The sequence below is a fragment of the Ambystoma mexicanum genome, chromosome 2p, assembly GCF_040938575.1.
Source record: "Ambystoma mexicanum isolate Mex_15411 chromosome 2p, UKY_AmexF1_1, whole genome shotgun sequence".
NCBI classification, from domain to species: Eukaryota; Metazoa; Chordata; class Amphibia; order Caudata; family Ambystomatidae; genus Ambystoma; species Ambystoma mexicanum.
The window spans coordinates 129,159,008-129,172,237 of NC_090923.1; the positions used below are offsets into that span (position 1 = coordinate 129,159,008).

Sequence of the window (13,230 nt, forward strand, 5' to 3'; positions counted from 1 at the left end):
TCACTAAAATCAATGTAAAGGGAAGTGAATCCTACTTTACCTCTTGGCAACACTTATTCACCCAAGAAGAAATAAGAGCATTCAAAGAAAACCACAGCATTTAAAATGCTGTGTGCTGCCATAGTAGTCAGTCCAAAGTTAAAACTATAGCTCCAATCATACACTATGGAGAGACATAAAAAGGCCACAGTCAACGCCCTGGTACATGCAAGAACTCCACCTTAGCAAGAGTCATCAGGAAATGAGAGAAAACCTGGCGCCGCTCCAGGACCGCATCCAACCTGGTGCTCCTCAGGGAACTCCGATCAACCTGCCGACAAATGATGAACACAGCGATTTCCTCCTATCAGAACACCAAATCAGAAGCTGACATCAAAAGCCAGAGGCTTTTTCAAAGTGGTGAAGCACTATGTCAAACCACACCTGACCCTGGCATACCACATACCATCCACTGCCAACAACACCTTCGACAAAATCAGCAAGATTCGCCAGCATATGCATCCACAGACCCATCTCACGGCCCTTCTTGTGATATCGCCACACCCTGGACAACATTCAAGACACTCTCTACAGAGGACCTGGTAGAAGCCCTGGCTGCCCTCAAAGCCACATGGTATACAGACATCCTTCCAGCATCCATCTTCAAGGCCCTCCCCCGCAGAAGCTCTCCATTCCTACCTGGAGATCGTCAACAGTGCCCCAACTCAACGAACCGTCCTATCAACCCTGAAGACAGGACAAATCCTCCCTCTACTAAAGAAACTTTGTCTGGATCCAGATAACCTAGGTACCTATTGCCCCATCACCCATCTTCTCTTCCTAGGTAAAATCTAGAATGTGGTAGCCATGTAACTGCAGCAACACAGAGCCACCAACAATCTCCTCCAAACCTACAAATCTGGGTTTAGACCCAGATGCAGCATGAAGACTGCAACCATACAGGTGGTCGACGCCCTAAACATCCTCGACGAGTTATCTTCAATCTATACGTTGATCCTCTGGTAGCCCTCCTAGCCCACACTTGAACATATACGCTGACAACACACAGCAATACCTCAAGATCGACACCATCAAGTCAATACACTGGCTCAAAACCTGCCTATCTCTGATCCAGTCTTGGATGTCCAGTGCATACTTGAAGCTCAACCCCTCCCAAGACCGAATTCCTACCAACAACCCTGAACACCCAGACCTACAGACCTGGCTATGGACCATGAATCATGAGGGCTTCACACCCGAGCTCACCACCTGCACCGATCCCCTCAGGTTTTACATCGACAAACACCTCTCCTTCAAGACACACATAGCTAAGAAAACTCAGACAGCTGGGTATCCACTCTTCCTCTTGTGGAAAGTCGAGCTTTAGATCCACCGTTCAAGCACTGACCCTATCCCACCTGTATGGGGGCAATGCTCTTCTCGAAAGCCTACCATCCTCCTTTGTCCCCCTGAGAAGTGTCACACACACAGCTGCACGCCTTATCAAGGGTCTGCACAGATACAACCATATCACCCCCACCCTCATTGACCTTCACTGACTCCCACTGCATGCACGATTCACGTTTAAGTCTTGCAGCATCATCTATAAGGTACTCGCTCTCAAGTCACCCAGCTCCCTCATGGCGAAACTCGGGATCTCTGGTGGACAGCACACCACCATAAGCCAGGCCACGTGCAGACTTGATATCCACTGCTGCAAAAAAGGAAAGGACCAGAAAGCAAGCCGCCTCTACCTACACCCCAAGACTATGAAACCTCCTCCCCGTCTGCATCAGACTCGCCCCCACGCTCCTACAATTCAGAAAATAACTCCAGTCCCACCTCTTCAAGAAACCTCTCCTCAACACCTAGGCCATCACGTTACACCCTCCCCCGTGCCACCTGTCTCACTAGACGCAGTCTGCCCCTCCACTCCCCACCACCCTGTACTACTGTAACTGCCCCTCCTCTGTGTCCGCTGTATCCTACCCCCTGCTATAGATCTGTTCTGTTAGGTGCTCCGTTGTGAAGCTGTATTGTTCTATACCTCTGTAAACCACTCTGTTGGTTCTCGAAGCCAGGTCCATGCTCAATAAATACCATAATACTGACTCCCCTTTTGAAATAATGCGTGTACGTTTCTGGTTTCTTAACCCCTAGCCGCTATACTTGGCTCATTCGTTTTCTATCTCAATTTGGTCCTAAATGCAGTTTGCTTTCATCGTGTCTTTTGTCTAGTCTGTCATTAGACTTCTCAGTTTTGAGTGATCCTCTTTTGGATGTTGGCCTTTGAATTTGCTAAACTAATCTTTTTTCCCTTACCATGATCAAATCAGTTTTTTTAGTTTTTTTTTTAAATTTTCTCTCGTAGATCTGATTTCTATCTGCTATAATCAAAAACTACAGTTCGTTTTGAGGAAGTCTCACAGCTTGTCACCTTGCTTGCAGGTCATGTTTTAATCATGCAGTATACTTTTCTCTTATGACTTCACTTTTTCTATTACAGAACAGAGTCGGTGGCTGAGAAAATGCTGACCAATTGGTTCACGTTTCTTCTCTACAAGTTCTTGAAGGTAAGTGTTTCCTTGGGCTTGCTGTACCAAGTACAGTCAGCTATCAATGTGCATTGTACCTTTGCCTATTTTATGAGGAGCCTCATTCGTGTTTGAGTGAAACAGAAGGGCCTGGAAATGCCTCTAGCAAGAGGCCCACACTCGGCACTACTGTCAATGTTGTGTTATTGGTTTGCAGTTTCATCAACCTGATTCAGTGGGAGTAACAACCTAGAACTTTGAGTGCAGTGAATGCTGTACGTCCCAACCAATATGCATCTGACTGCACTGATGGAAGCAATACACCAGCACGTTTAGGTTAGTCTTAAATGGCCACTTAAAGTCAGGTTCTGTTGAAAATAGGAGCAAGAAAACAAAGCATGCAGCTCACTAGGTGCTTGCATTATGACTCCCATCATCCATCACCTTTGACTATTCTAGCTAGGGTTAATGGACACCCATCTGGAGAGGCCCAAGTTGGCTACCCATGTTGGGTATGATGCACTGTTGCCTTTATGCCCCCCTAATCGCAGACCCTGTTTACAGAGCAGAATGCTTCTCCGAATGCAGTCTGCCATGCTAGGTGGTGGCACAGCAGTGGCTTCTGCAAGTTCAGGTTTCTGGATGTGTCCTCTACCTCTTCATGGCAATAGGTTTTTTTTGAAGAGTTGTATGTTTCCTTGAGGTGCCCACTTGTGGGTAAAACATGGCATTTGATCCATATAATCCTATTCCCTTATGCACGACTGCTCTTTGTTGTGCACATCTTTGCGTTTGGGTGGTGGCCATTGATGCATCAACGCAGTTTACCAATAGCATCAGCCTTTATCTAAAGCCATTGATGGGATGAGTCAGTCGTTGGGTTACACACAAAATATAACACGGAAAGAGTAGCGTTAAATCGATCAATTCAGCAGCGTGTTGACTGGACTTTCCAAAACAGATGCACTGCCCATCTTCTAGCTCAGTCTGCTGCAGGTGTGAGAGTAGCAACAGTTGTCTGGGGCCAACACTGCCCTGGAAGAGTGGTATATGTATGGCATAGTACACACCCAAGTTTGATGGCTTTTGAAAAATAGAAATGTCTTTTTGAAGACTGAGCAAAATGATGATAGGTGACATGTTTTCTCATCTGGAACTATCCTATAAATGTGTGCAAGACATAGAGCTGGGCGATATGGACCAAAAGTCATATGTCTATATTTTTGGGCCGAATGGCGATATGCGATGTATATATCAGTATTGGATGACAGTGATGTGTACTGTACCCATGGTTCTTCACTCGTCGAGGTGCCTCGGATTGCTTTTTTCTGCCATCGAAGTCAGTCGCAAAGGCAAAGTTTTCTTCTAGGCAGATGCCTTTGATTTACTAAAGTTATATTGGTAGAATGTCTTCCTTTCCTTTATTGTTCGCCTTGCCGCACGACTGCTCATCCATTCAATGGCTTCTGACGAACACCCACAGCATTAACGACTGATCGATCGCCTAGACGCTGCCTTACGGGCCTCTTTTGGCTTCGGCCCATTACAGTAGGGGGAGAGGGGGGAGATTCTCTATACTGATTCCTTTTAGAGAATGATTATCTCCTTTCTTCTTTTTTCACCCAACTGTCCTGTTTAAACATAACGGACAAACCCCATTTAAGTTTTATCCCTCCTGCCACCGTAAATTTCTGTGGAAAAACCCACACCGAGTGTGCAACCACTGTCTCACGAGGGATCACGCCGAAAAGCACTCTAAATCTAGCCAGCTTTTCCAGCCGAAAGCCCTAAAAGATACTCTGATGAAACGCTGGCCCGCTCACGCTATGCAGTCCGAGGCTTCCATAGACGTTATAGAAGATGCCAACGAGAGCAGTTACGGAGTCATGAGTGACGCTGAGGGCCATCGGGATCCGTCCGTACCCAAGTACAGGCCCCCTGACTCCGAGAAGACACCCGGTGGCCACGACACACACAAGCACAAACTCGCTAAGACATACCCAGCGGCCGACCCTCAAAGACACTGAGCGTCGAGGCCCATGCTGTGACCAGGGATGAAACCCAAAAACCAAAAGCAAAGGTCGGTTTGGACACCGCATATAAAAAGGCCCTCCTTTCACACGCTGAAGAACAGGCATCGAAAGGCATCAGTGTCTCTTAAAAAAGCGCTGAAAATGCAAGCATTAATTAAGAAACAGGTTTGCGCTTCTCTACTAAAGGCATGGTCGCTGAAAAACACAATTTCGACACCCTTAACCCCCACTGTCACCCAGAGTCTTTTACTCCCTTTGAAGCCCTTTCTGGGGCTATGCGCCATAAAGATAGCATTCCCTTAAAGCTTACCCCTACTAAAGATGTCACCCCTTCCCAGGGCCCAGTCATCTTGGGGTTCCCACCAGAATGTCGTTTTACTCCAGAACAATTTAACAAAATTTTAGGGAGAATGTCCTGTTTTGTGGACTTCATGATCAGACACCCAGAGCAATTAACAGTACTCAGAGGTGCCTCACTGCCAGGGGCATCAGCAGTGTCACCCGCTGCCAAAATGTCTTGTCTTGAGCCACAGCCAAGCACCTCTGCTCTAGGCATACTGGCCTCAGCATCCCAAAACATCACTCAGTACCAAAACCCATCTCAAGTCTCATATTATGATGACCAAGCAGGATCTCAGGTGTTCTCTATAGGCAGGACCAAGACCAGTACGAAGAAGATAACATTTTTATCGTAGAGTCACTAGACTATCAGGACGAGCCGGTTGCAGACTCGCCAGTTGACAAACCAACTACAGTATAACGAATTGTTCGTGAAGGCGGTGCAACATTTCCACATTGACAGTGAGGAGACACAAGTCGATAAGGACTTTGTGGAAAACATCCTGGGGGACTAAAAGACAGCTGCACAATTCATACCTCTCCTGCAGTCAGTCAACCATCCTTCATAACACCTAATCAAACAATGGCCAATTAACCCAAAGATAGAATAGCTGTTCAGGCATGCACCCACTGACCCCCTATACATTAGGAGCCAGCTCAAACCAAATTAGCACCACCAGAAAGAGGGCAGGCACTCACCTTGCATCGGCATTACCCACTCCCCACCCCCAACAAGGAGACTAAAAAGATGTACACGTTTGGGAGAATGGTAACTTCCTCTGCAGCATACCAGACCAGAATTTCTTACACTACAACCCTGCCTGTTGGGTAGTTATGGCTGCCACAAATGGGACGAGCTGGATCAACAACTACAGGCCATCCCAGAACCACTAAAAGCCTAACTGCTTAAAACTATTTCAGAAGGCAAACAAATCTCAAGCTGCATCCCAAAAAAACAACCTTGATGCGGCGGACAACACAAGACGCATCATAGCCGAAGAGACTCTCATTAAGCATCATGCCTGGCTTCGGCAGTCAGGGTTTAAGCTAGAGACCCAAGCAACCCTCCTGAACATACCAATTTAAACAAACGTACTATTCGGTATGGCCATAGAGGACGCCCTAAAGAGTGCCAAGGACGAGTACGACACTTAGGTCCCTTGAGCAGCTGACTAACAGATCTCATTCCCAATGTAGTTCCCCAAACTCGAAGAGATTTCGGGGCCAAAGCGGTCAACGTTCCTCGGGCTACTCTCAAGGAGGACAGTCCTCTTCCTGGAACCCGTCTCGAGGCCAAGGTACCCCGTCCAGCTTTCAAAGGGGGAGGAAAGAAGGCAGAACCTCCCCTGGGAGAGGCTCAGCCCCTCCCAAACAATGACATGCTGTTTCAGGTCCCCTCCCACGCCACTTCAGTAGGAGGCCGAATCACTCAGTTCACCCTCGCCTGGGAGGGGATAACATTGGACAAATGGGTGTTGTCCACCGTGGCAAGCGGGTATTGCATAGAGTTGCTTCTAAAACCACCTTACCGCCTGCCAAGACAAAAAAACGAACAGCAGAAGAAACAGCCATTCTGCTGGAAGAAATAAGGCTCTGCTCGAAAAACGTGCAATAGAAATATTGTCCCGGCGAACCAGGTAAACGGTATCTATTCAACCTACTTCCTTGTGCCAAAGAAAGAGCTTACCATGCGCCCAGTACCAAATCTGCGCCCTATGAACAAATGTCAAACCACAAACGTTTTGCATGACCACGCTTCAGGAGGGGATTCCACTCCTGAACCAAGGAGACTACATGGCGACATTGGACATGAAAGATGCATACTTTCATAATTCAATGCACCCTGCACACAGGAAATACTTGCGTTTTTAGATGGCGGGAGTACACTACCAGTTCAAAGTACTCTCATTCGGCATCGGCAAAGCACCAAGAGTGTTCACCAAGGTGCTTGCAGAAGTGGCATCACACCTGCACAGAAAGTCCATCCCGGTATACCCTTATCTGGACGACTGGCTGATCACTGGGGAAATCTCCTCAAATTTTTCAAGTTAAATATGCAAAGGATTATAGACCTTCTCTTCAATCTGGGTTTCTCCAACGAGAAAAAAATCAAGTCTAGTCCCCAGCCAAACAAAACAATTTCTAGGGGCTATCCTAAACTCAAAAGATGAGCTGGCATTCCCCTCAAGCGAGAGAGTACGAAATATGCTGCTGCAGGTACGTCAATACAAGGTTGGTCGCCAGATAACAGTACGCAAAGCAATGCGCTTGCCTGGGATGATGGCCTCTTGCATTTATTTAGTTCCTCACGCGCGCCTCTTAAGGAAAATTCTAATTTCTGTGCAAATTCCCTTCTACCTTAGAGACCCCCAGCTCTTCTGCTGGACTTTAGGAGTGGAGTAGGTGACCTTTTTCTTACTCATGTATTTTTCTGTGATTTGAACCATGTGTTTCTTTTGGTTTTGGAGTCTGACATACCCCATAGGCATCATTTTGTATTGTGACACACAGCACCGTCAGTGCAGTGGCACAGAGAAGTCCTTTGGATTTCTGTTAAGGATTAAATACCCTCTATTGGATAAACTACTGTTACCAAAAGTAGTAAAGTGAAATTGACTTTACTTACCTTTTTCTTTTTAAACCCAGCACACACTATCTTACATAGAGTGATGGGTGTTAATTAGTATACCCTTTGTCTACCTTCTCATTTCAACATTTTATGTTACCCTTACTACATTTAATGACTGGTGGCAGTGGTTTAATTTTCCTACCATTGTGCATTTTTACCACAGGCTGAATCCTTAGCTGCAGTATTGCACCCATGGGTGCCCATTTTGTCAAAATGGTATCTGTCTTTTTTTCGCCATTTCATTTTTGTAAAGTCCTTCTTGATATTTACTCTGCACGCCAAACCAGTTTTGGTCCCTTTGTTCATTTTGTCTTTGGCGGGATTCACGAGTGAAGCTGCCACTGGCTACAGTGTGTCTGGCAGGGCAGGAAGGAGGGAGGTTCCTAAAACACCCTGTGCTTGGTCTCCTTGGTTACAGGAATGCACTCAAAGTTGATTGGCCGACTGTTTGGAGGACAGCCATCCTGCTTTGTGAGTGAAACTAGGCTGCAAATGAATTGGAGAAACTTGCATAAAAGGTGAGGTCTTTTCAAAGGAAGGCAGAGTCGACAATTGGACGAAGGAACCAAAGAAGAAACTGGAAGAGAAGCTTGCTGAACCCTCCTGGACCGTTGGTTTTCCTTGTGAAGCCAAGACGAACTTGACTGGAACCCCCCTCTCTCTCTGCTGGCTGTGCTTCTTTGCTGCTGCTGCTGGAACTGAGTGCCAGGGGACAGGAACACCAGAATAGAGTGCATAATTTCTAAGCTGGACACGAGCTCCAGGAAGATCCTCCGGACTCCCTCAAAGCAAAACTAACCAAGCCTGAGCCACCCCAATAGAGTGCTGGACCACAGAAGCAAGGAAAGTACACAAGGTGTCCAAGAGCCGCAGTGGTGCTATTTGCGAGTAGCTGAAACCACGAAGTGCCGCTGGTCTGAATTGTGCCCATTACTGCCGCCGAACCTCAAACCATAGTAGAGGAGTCCCCTATGTCCTCCCTCTTGTCCCCACGACTGAGGACTGGGAGCAACAGGATCTGCAGGACTACAACAGGAACATAAGCCAGCTGGATCCCTTTCTTCAGACTCCTAGTACTGTGTAACTAGGAGTACTTACCTCTGGTTGTGTGTAGCTTGCTTGATCTCACTGGAGACTTGCAGTGGCTGCCTTTTGCAGAGTTGCTTGCAGCTTTGCTTCTCACAAGCCTCCCAGCTTGTGGCCCAACAGTGATTCTTTTTGCTACAAAACTCTCTTAAACATTGTGCAAGACATTTGTGCTATCTTCAAGCGGTGCTTCAGCTCTCCTAGACTTTGCTCAATTGGCATTGGCTGCCCTGGCTCCCTGTAGACTGTTCTTACCCTCTGACTTTGTGTTTATCTGTCATAGATACCTTACTTGTAGAGCTGGGAAAGGGTTAACGTACATTTCATTGGGGGATTACAAAGTACTGACCTGTTTGGAGAAACTTGTTAACCATTGTTTCCTCCCTAACATTTCTTTTTCCCACAACTCCAGTATTGCATTTAAGTGTAAAGTGAGATATCAATGTCCACAGTGTCCTCAGGGTGTAGGGGTGTGTGTGTCTCATCCCAAAAGGGTATCTACTTACTGAAACTGAAGGAGTGTATTTTTGAAGTGTACTTTATTATCAATTGCCCCCTTCTAAAGAAGGCTTATTTTAAAACGGACTTTTAAATTAATGAATAATTATTTTAATCAAACCTTGAGAAAGTGTTAGTTGAATACATGCCACTGTGAATCTCCAGGTCTCTATGTTGCAACCCTACAGCTCACATTGACCCCTCTTGAGATAAGCCTGGCTGCTCAGTCACTCGACCAAATTGTGTAGTACAGGCCTAACACAAAGGTTGGGTTACCTATTGCCAAGAGGACAAGGCTGGTGTAGTCTCCCACAGGTTTACTACATACAATCCTGCCTAAAACCTGCGCATGCATCCAATGCAGGAATGGTTAGCGAAACAGTGGTCTCAGGCAAGAGGATAGTGGGACGGTCTAGTGGCTGTTTCGCTAACCCTGGTTAAGGCTCTTCGCTGGTGGTCCAAGGACAACCTGTTAATATGAAAACCTTTTTGCACTCCACCAGCACAAGCAATCCTAACTACAGACTCCTCACTCGCTGGTTGGGGGGCGCACTACCTCCACCACACAGCCCACAAACCGTGGTCACTCGCTACTGCCCAAAGACATGTCAACTTCGTGGAGCTCTTGGCAGTCCTCAAATCTCTTCAGCAACATCTCCAGAGTCAGACCGTGCAGGTCCTCACAGACAGCAGTACGGCCATGCTCTATCTGAACAAATAGGGAGGCACACACACACACTCTTAAGTCTGTCTAAACTATCCCAGAAAATATGCAGGGAGGCACTCAAACGGAACAAGTTTCTAACATTCCAGCATGTTCCAGGGAAACTCGATTCTCTGGCAGACACGTTAAGCAGACACCCTCTACCAGAAGAACATGAGTGGCAATTCGACAGATATCCTAGATGGAATATTCATACTTTGGGGTCACCTCCCACTGGATTTGTTCGCCTCAAAGCTAAATGCTCAATGCCCAGACTTCGCGTACAGGTTTCCCCAGCCAGGGTCCAAGGGGGAACATCCTGTGGATGAACTGGTCAGGGAAATGTGCTTATGCTCAACCCACCCCCAACACCACCCTGAGCAGGATAGGGCACAATATACACCAGGAACAATTAACCCTGATCCTGGTTGCTCCTATCTGGGTGAGATGGCCTTGGTTTCCACATCTGCTCAAGCTGGCGATGTGCGACCCTATCAAGCTCCTGTTCCGTAAAACATTTTGATGCAACACAAAGGGGCATCCCTCCACCCACGCCCACAATCCAAGAACTTGGCAGCTGGGCTCCTGAAGCCTTAGAGTTTTGGCCACTTAAAACTTCCACAAAAGTGTATGGATATCCTCAAGGAGGCATGAAAGCCCAACACCAGGCTCTGTTAGATGAATAAGTGGAAAAGATTTGTGATATGGTGCACAGCAGAGTGTCTAAATCCATTAGAATGTTCTCCAGCTAACATTCTACACGCTTAACTTACTAAACTCAGACCTAGTATTCAGTTCTTTAAAGGTACATCTGGCGTCCCCATCGGCTTACACCACTTCACAGAACAATGTGTCTTGGTGGAAAGTTCCCATTATTAAGGCTTTCATGGAAGGGGTAAAGAGGCTATACCCCCCCCCCCCAAATGTACAACCCTCCCCTGGGTTGGGATCTCAATGTTGTGCTCTCTACGCTCATGGGGCCACCCTTTGAGCCTGTGTAGAAGGTTAGCCTAGAGCATCTTACCTATATATTGCATTCCTGGTAGCCATCCCCTCCATAAGATGATTCCGAGAGATAGTTTTTGTCTGTAGAAGACCGCTTTTTCATCATACACAAGGACAAGTTTATCCTCTGAACACATCCGAAATTAATTTCAAAGTTCCATGTAAACCAATCCATACAACTTCCCAACTTCTTTCAGAATCCATCACTCAGCAGAAAAAAGCTGTACACTTGATGTCCAGAGAGGGTGTTCTTCAAATCTGTGAACAAAACAAAACCCCTAAAGATAACAGACAAACTTGTTATTTCCATAGCGCCTGGTAGAGAAGGCTATTGCATATCAAAGGGAACCATCTCCAGATAGTTAAATGCATACAACTCTGCTATTCCCTATTCAAAATGGTTTGACCTTTTACCCCAAGGGCACACTCTACCAGAGGTACAGGGCCGACCTTAGCTTTCAGTGCAAACGTCCCTTTTGATACCATCTGCGAAGCTGCTATATGGAGTTCCATCCATACGTTCACACAACATTACTGCATTGACACACATTGTAAAGCAGATTGACAGATGGGGCAAGCGGTTCTAAAACATCTGTGCTGCTGTACCTTCTAACTTCCCACCTCCTTCTCCAGATACTGCCTGCTAATCTATGCAGAGCATGTGATCTAAGCTGATCCACGAGCTCCAGAAGGGATACATTACTCACCGTAATTGTATTTCTGGTGCTTGTATCTGCTTCGATTCACATGTGCCCACCTTTCCTCCCCTACTAGAGTAGGTGCATAGATATTTTCTGGGTATCACTGCTTCCGCTTTACAACATCTGTACTTGCGCTATACTTCATGCAACCTCATGTCAGAAACAGAGGGACCTTAACGTGTGAAGAACCATGGGTACAGTACATGTCTCACTAGGGGATAGTATTAATAATCACGCCCTGTCGACGTCAGTTTTCGAGTTTTGAAATCAAATCTTGTAATACTGCATGACTTGCACTAGATGTCGACTAAGCAGAGCATGTGAATCTAAGCAGATACAAGGACCAGAAATACGATTACAGTGGGTAATGTATCCCATATATCTCCATGTTAATGAGTCTCATTCAATATCCATTTAGAAAATATATATTTGATACAGTTGAAAATATCTCCAAAACAAGATGCATCGGCCAGCCCTAGTGTGACGTAGCATAGTGTACAACACATTTTTTTATAGCCTCGCGTGGCAGTTTTCTTTTTAACGCTGAACACAACTGTGACACTGTTGGGGGCATTGCTCCAGATAAGATTTTGAAGTAGAGTACTTTACTCCCGATTATTTATTTATTTATTTATTTATTTATTTTTCAAGTTGGCTGTAAAATTACTTTTTAGGGAGTTGTATTAACTGGAAAACAGAAATATTTTTGTAATATTTATTACTTTGCACCCAGTTACCCATGCACATTAATAGATACATGTATACTTCTTACAATCGGGCAGTTACAATAGTTTCTTCCTGTGGTACTATGTGCACTTCTGGTCCAAACACTTCCATGGAGCTATAAGTGTGAAAGCAGGGGTGCAAGATTATTTTTTGGGGGCTATTTTGATTTTGTGGGGCTATTTTGAATTTGTGGGGCTATTTTGAATTTGTGGGGCTATTTTGAATTTGTGGGGGTATTTTGATTTTGTGGGGGTATTTTGATTTTGTGGGGGTATTTTGATTTTGTGGGGGTATTTTGATTTTGTGGGGGTATTTTGATTTTGTGGGGGTATTTTGATTTTGTGGGGGTATTTTGATTTTGTGGGGGTATTTGACCATTTTAGGGGGTGAAAGTGGGCAATACAGTAGGGCTGGTTGGGGGCAATAGAGCATTGTTTATTTATTTTTTTACACATTGGTCTCCATGACCATGTGTCTCAGCCGGGGGCGACATGCTCGTGTTAATCTAGGCTCATAGCATGCAAGACCGCCACCCATTGAGCCAACCCACTATGTCACTTAAACGGTACCTCTGCGGTTTGCTTCTTTAACTCTTCCCACCTCCCCTCTTGCCAGGCTCAGATAAATTGGAGCCCAATAAATGATTTTATCCCCCCCCCTCCAAAGAGGTGATGACGGGTTGGAAATCAAATCCAAGGCCCTGCGCTTTCTGCGGCCAACAGTGGCATTTATCAGCCCTTTAATGAGACATTGCAGGAAAATGAGAAGCGGGGGGACTCAAGTGGTGAGAAATTCACAGCATTAGCTGCTTGATGAGCTAGAGAGGCTGTCAATAAGACACTTGGCATGTGAGCAGCTTCCAACACATCTCTTCCAAGGGCTTTTTTCATGCGTTTTACATCTTTTTTTCCTCCCCAGAGCTGAAAATCCAGCAATTGTATTTACTGATTAATTCTCCATAATGGCCTTTCAGCAGAGTTGGGCAAACGTGGCATAA

At 45.9% G+C, this 13,230-nt stretch overlaps 1 protein-coding gene across 3 annotated transcripts in view; it reads left to right on the forward strand.

The window, feature by feature from the left end:
* Nucleotides 1-13,230, forward strand: part of PLXNA1 (plexin A1) — an 812,782-nt gene that overhangs the window by 739,967 nt on the left and 59,585 nt on the right. For all 3 annotated transcript variants that reach the window (XM_069643382.1, XM_069643384.1, XM_069643383.1), the window contains exon 23: nucleotides 2,486-2,552. In XM_069643382.1, the coding sequence (XP_069499483.1) occupies nucleotides 2,486-2,552 (67 nt within the window). The remainder of the gene's footprint in view (nucleotides 1-2,485; nucleotides 2,553-13,230) is intronic.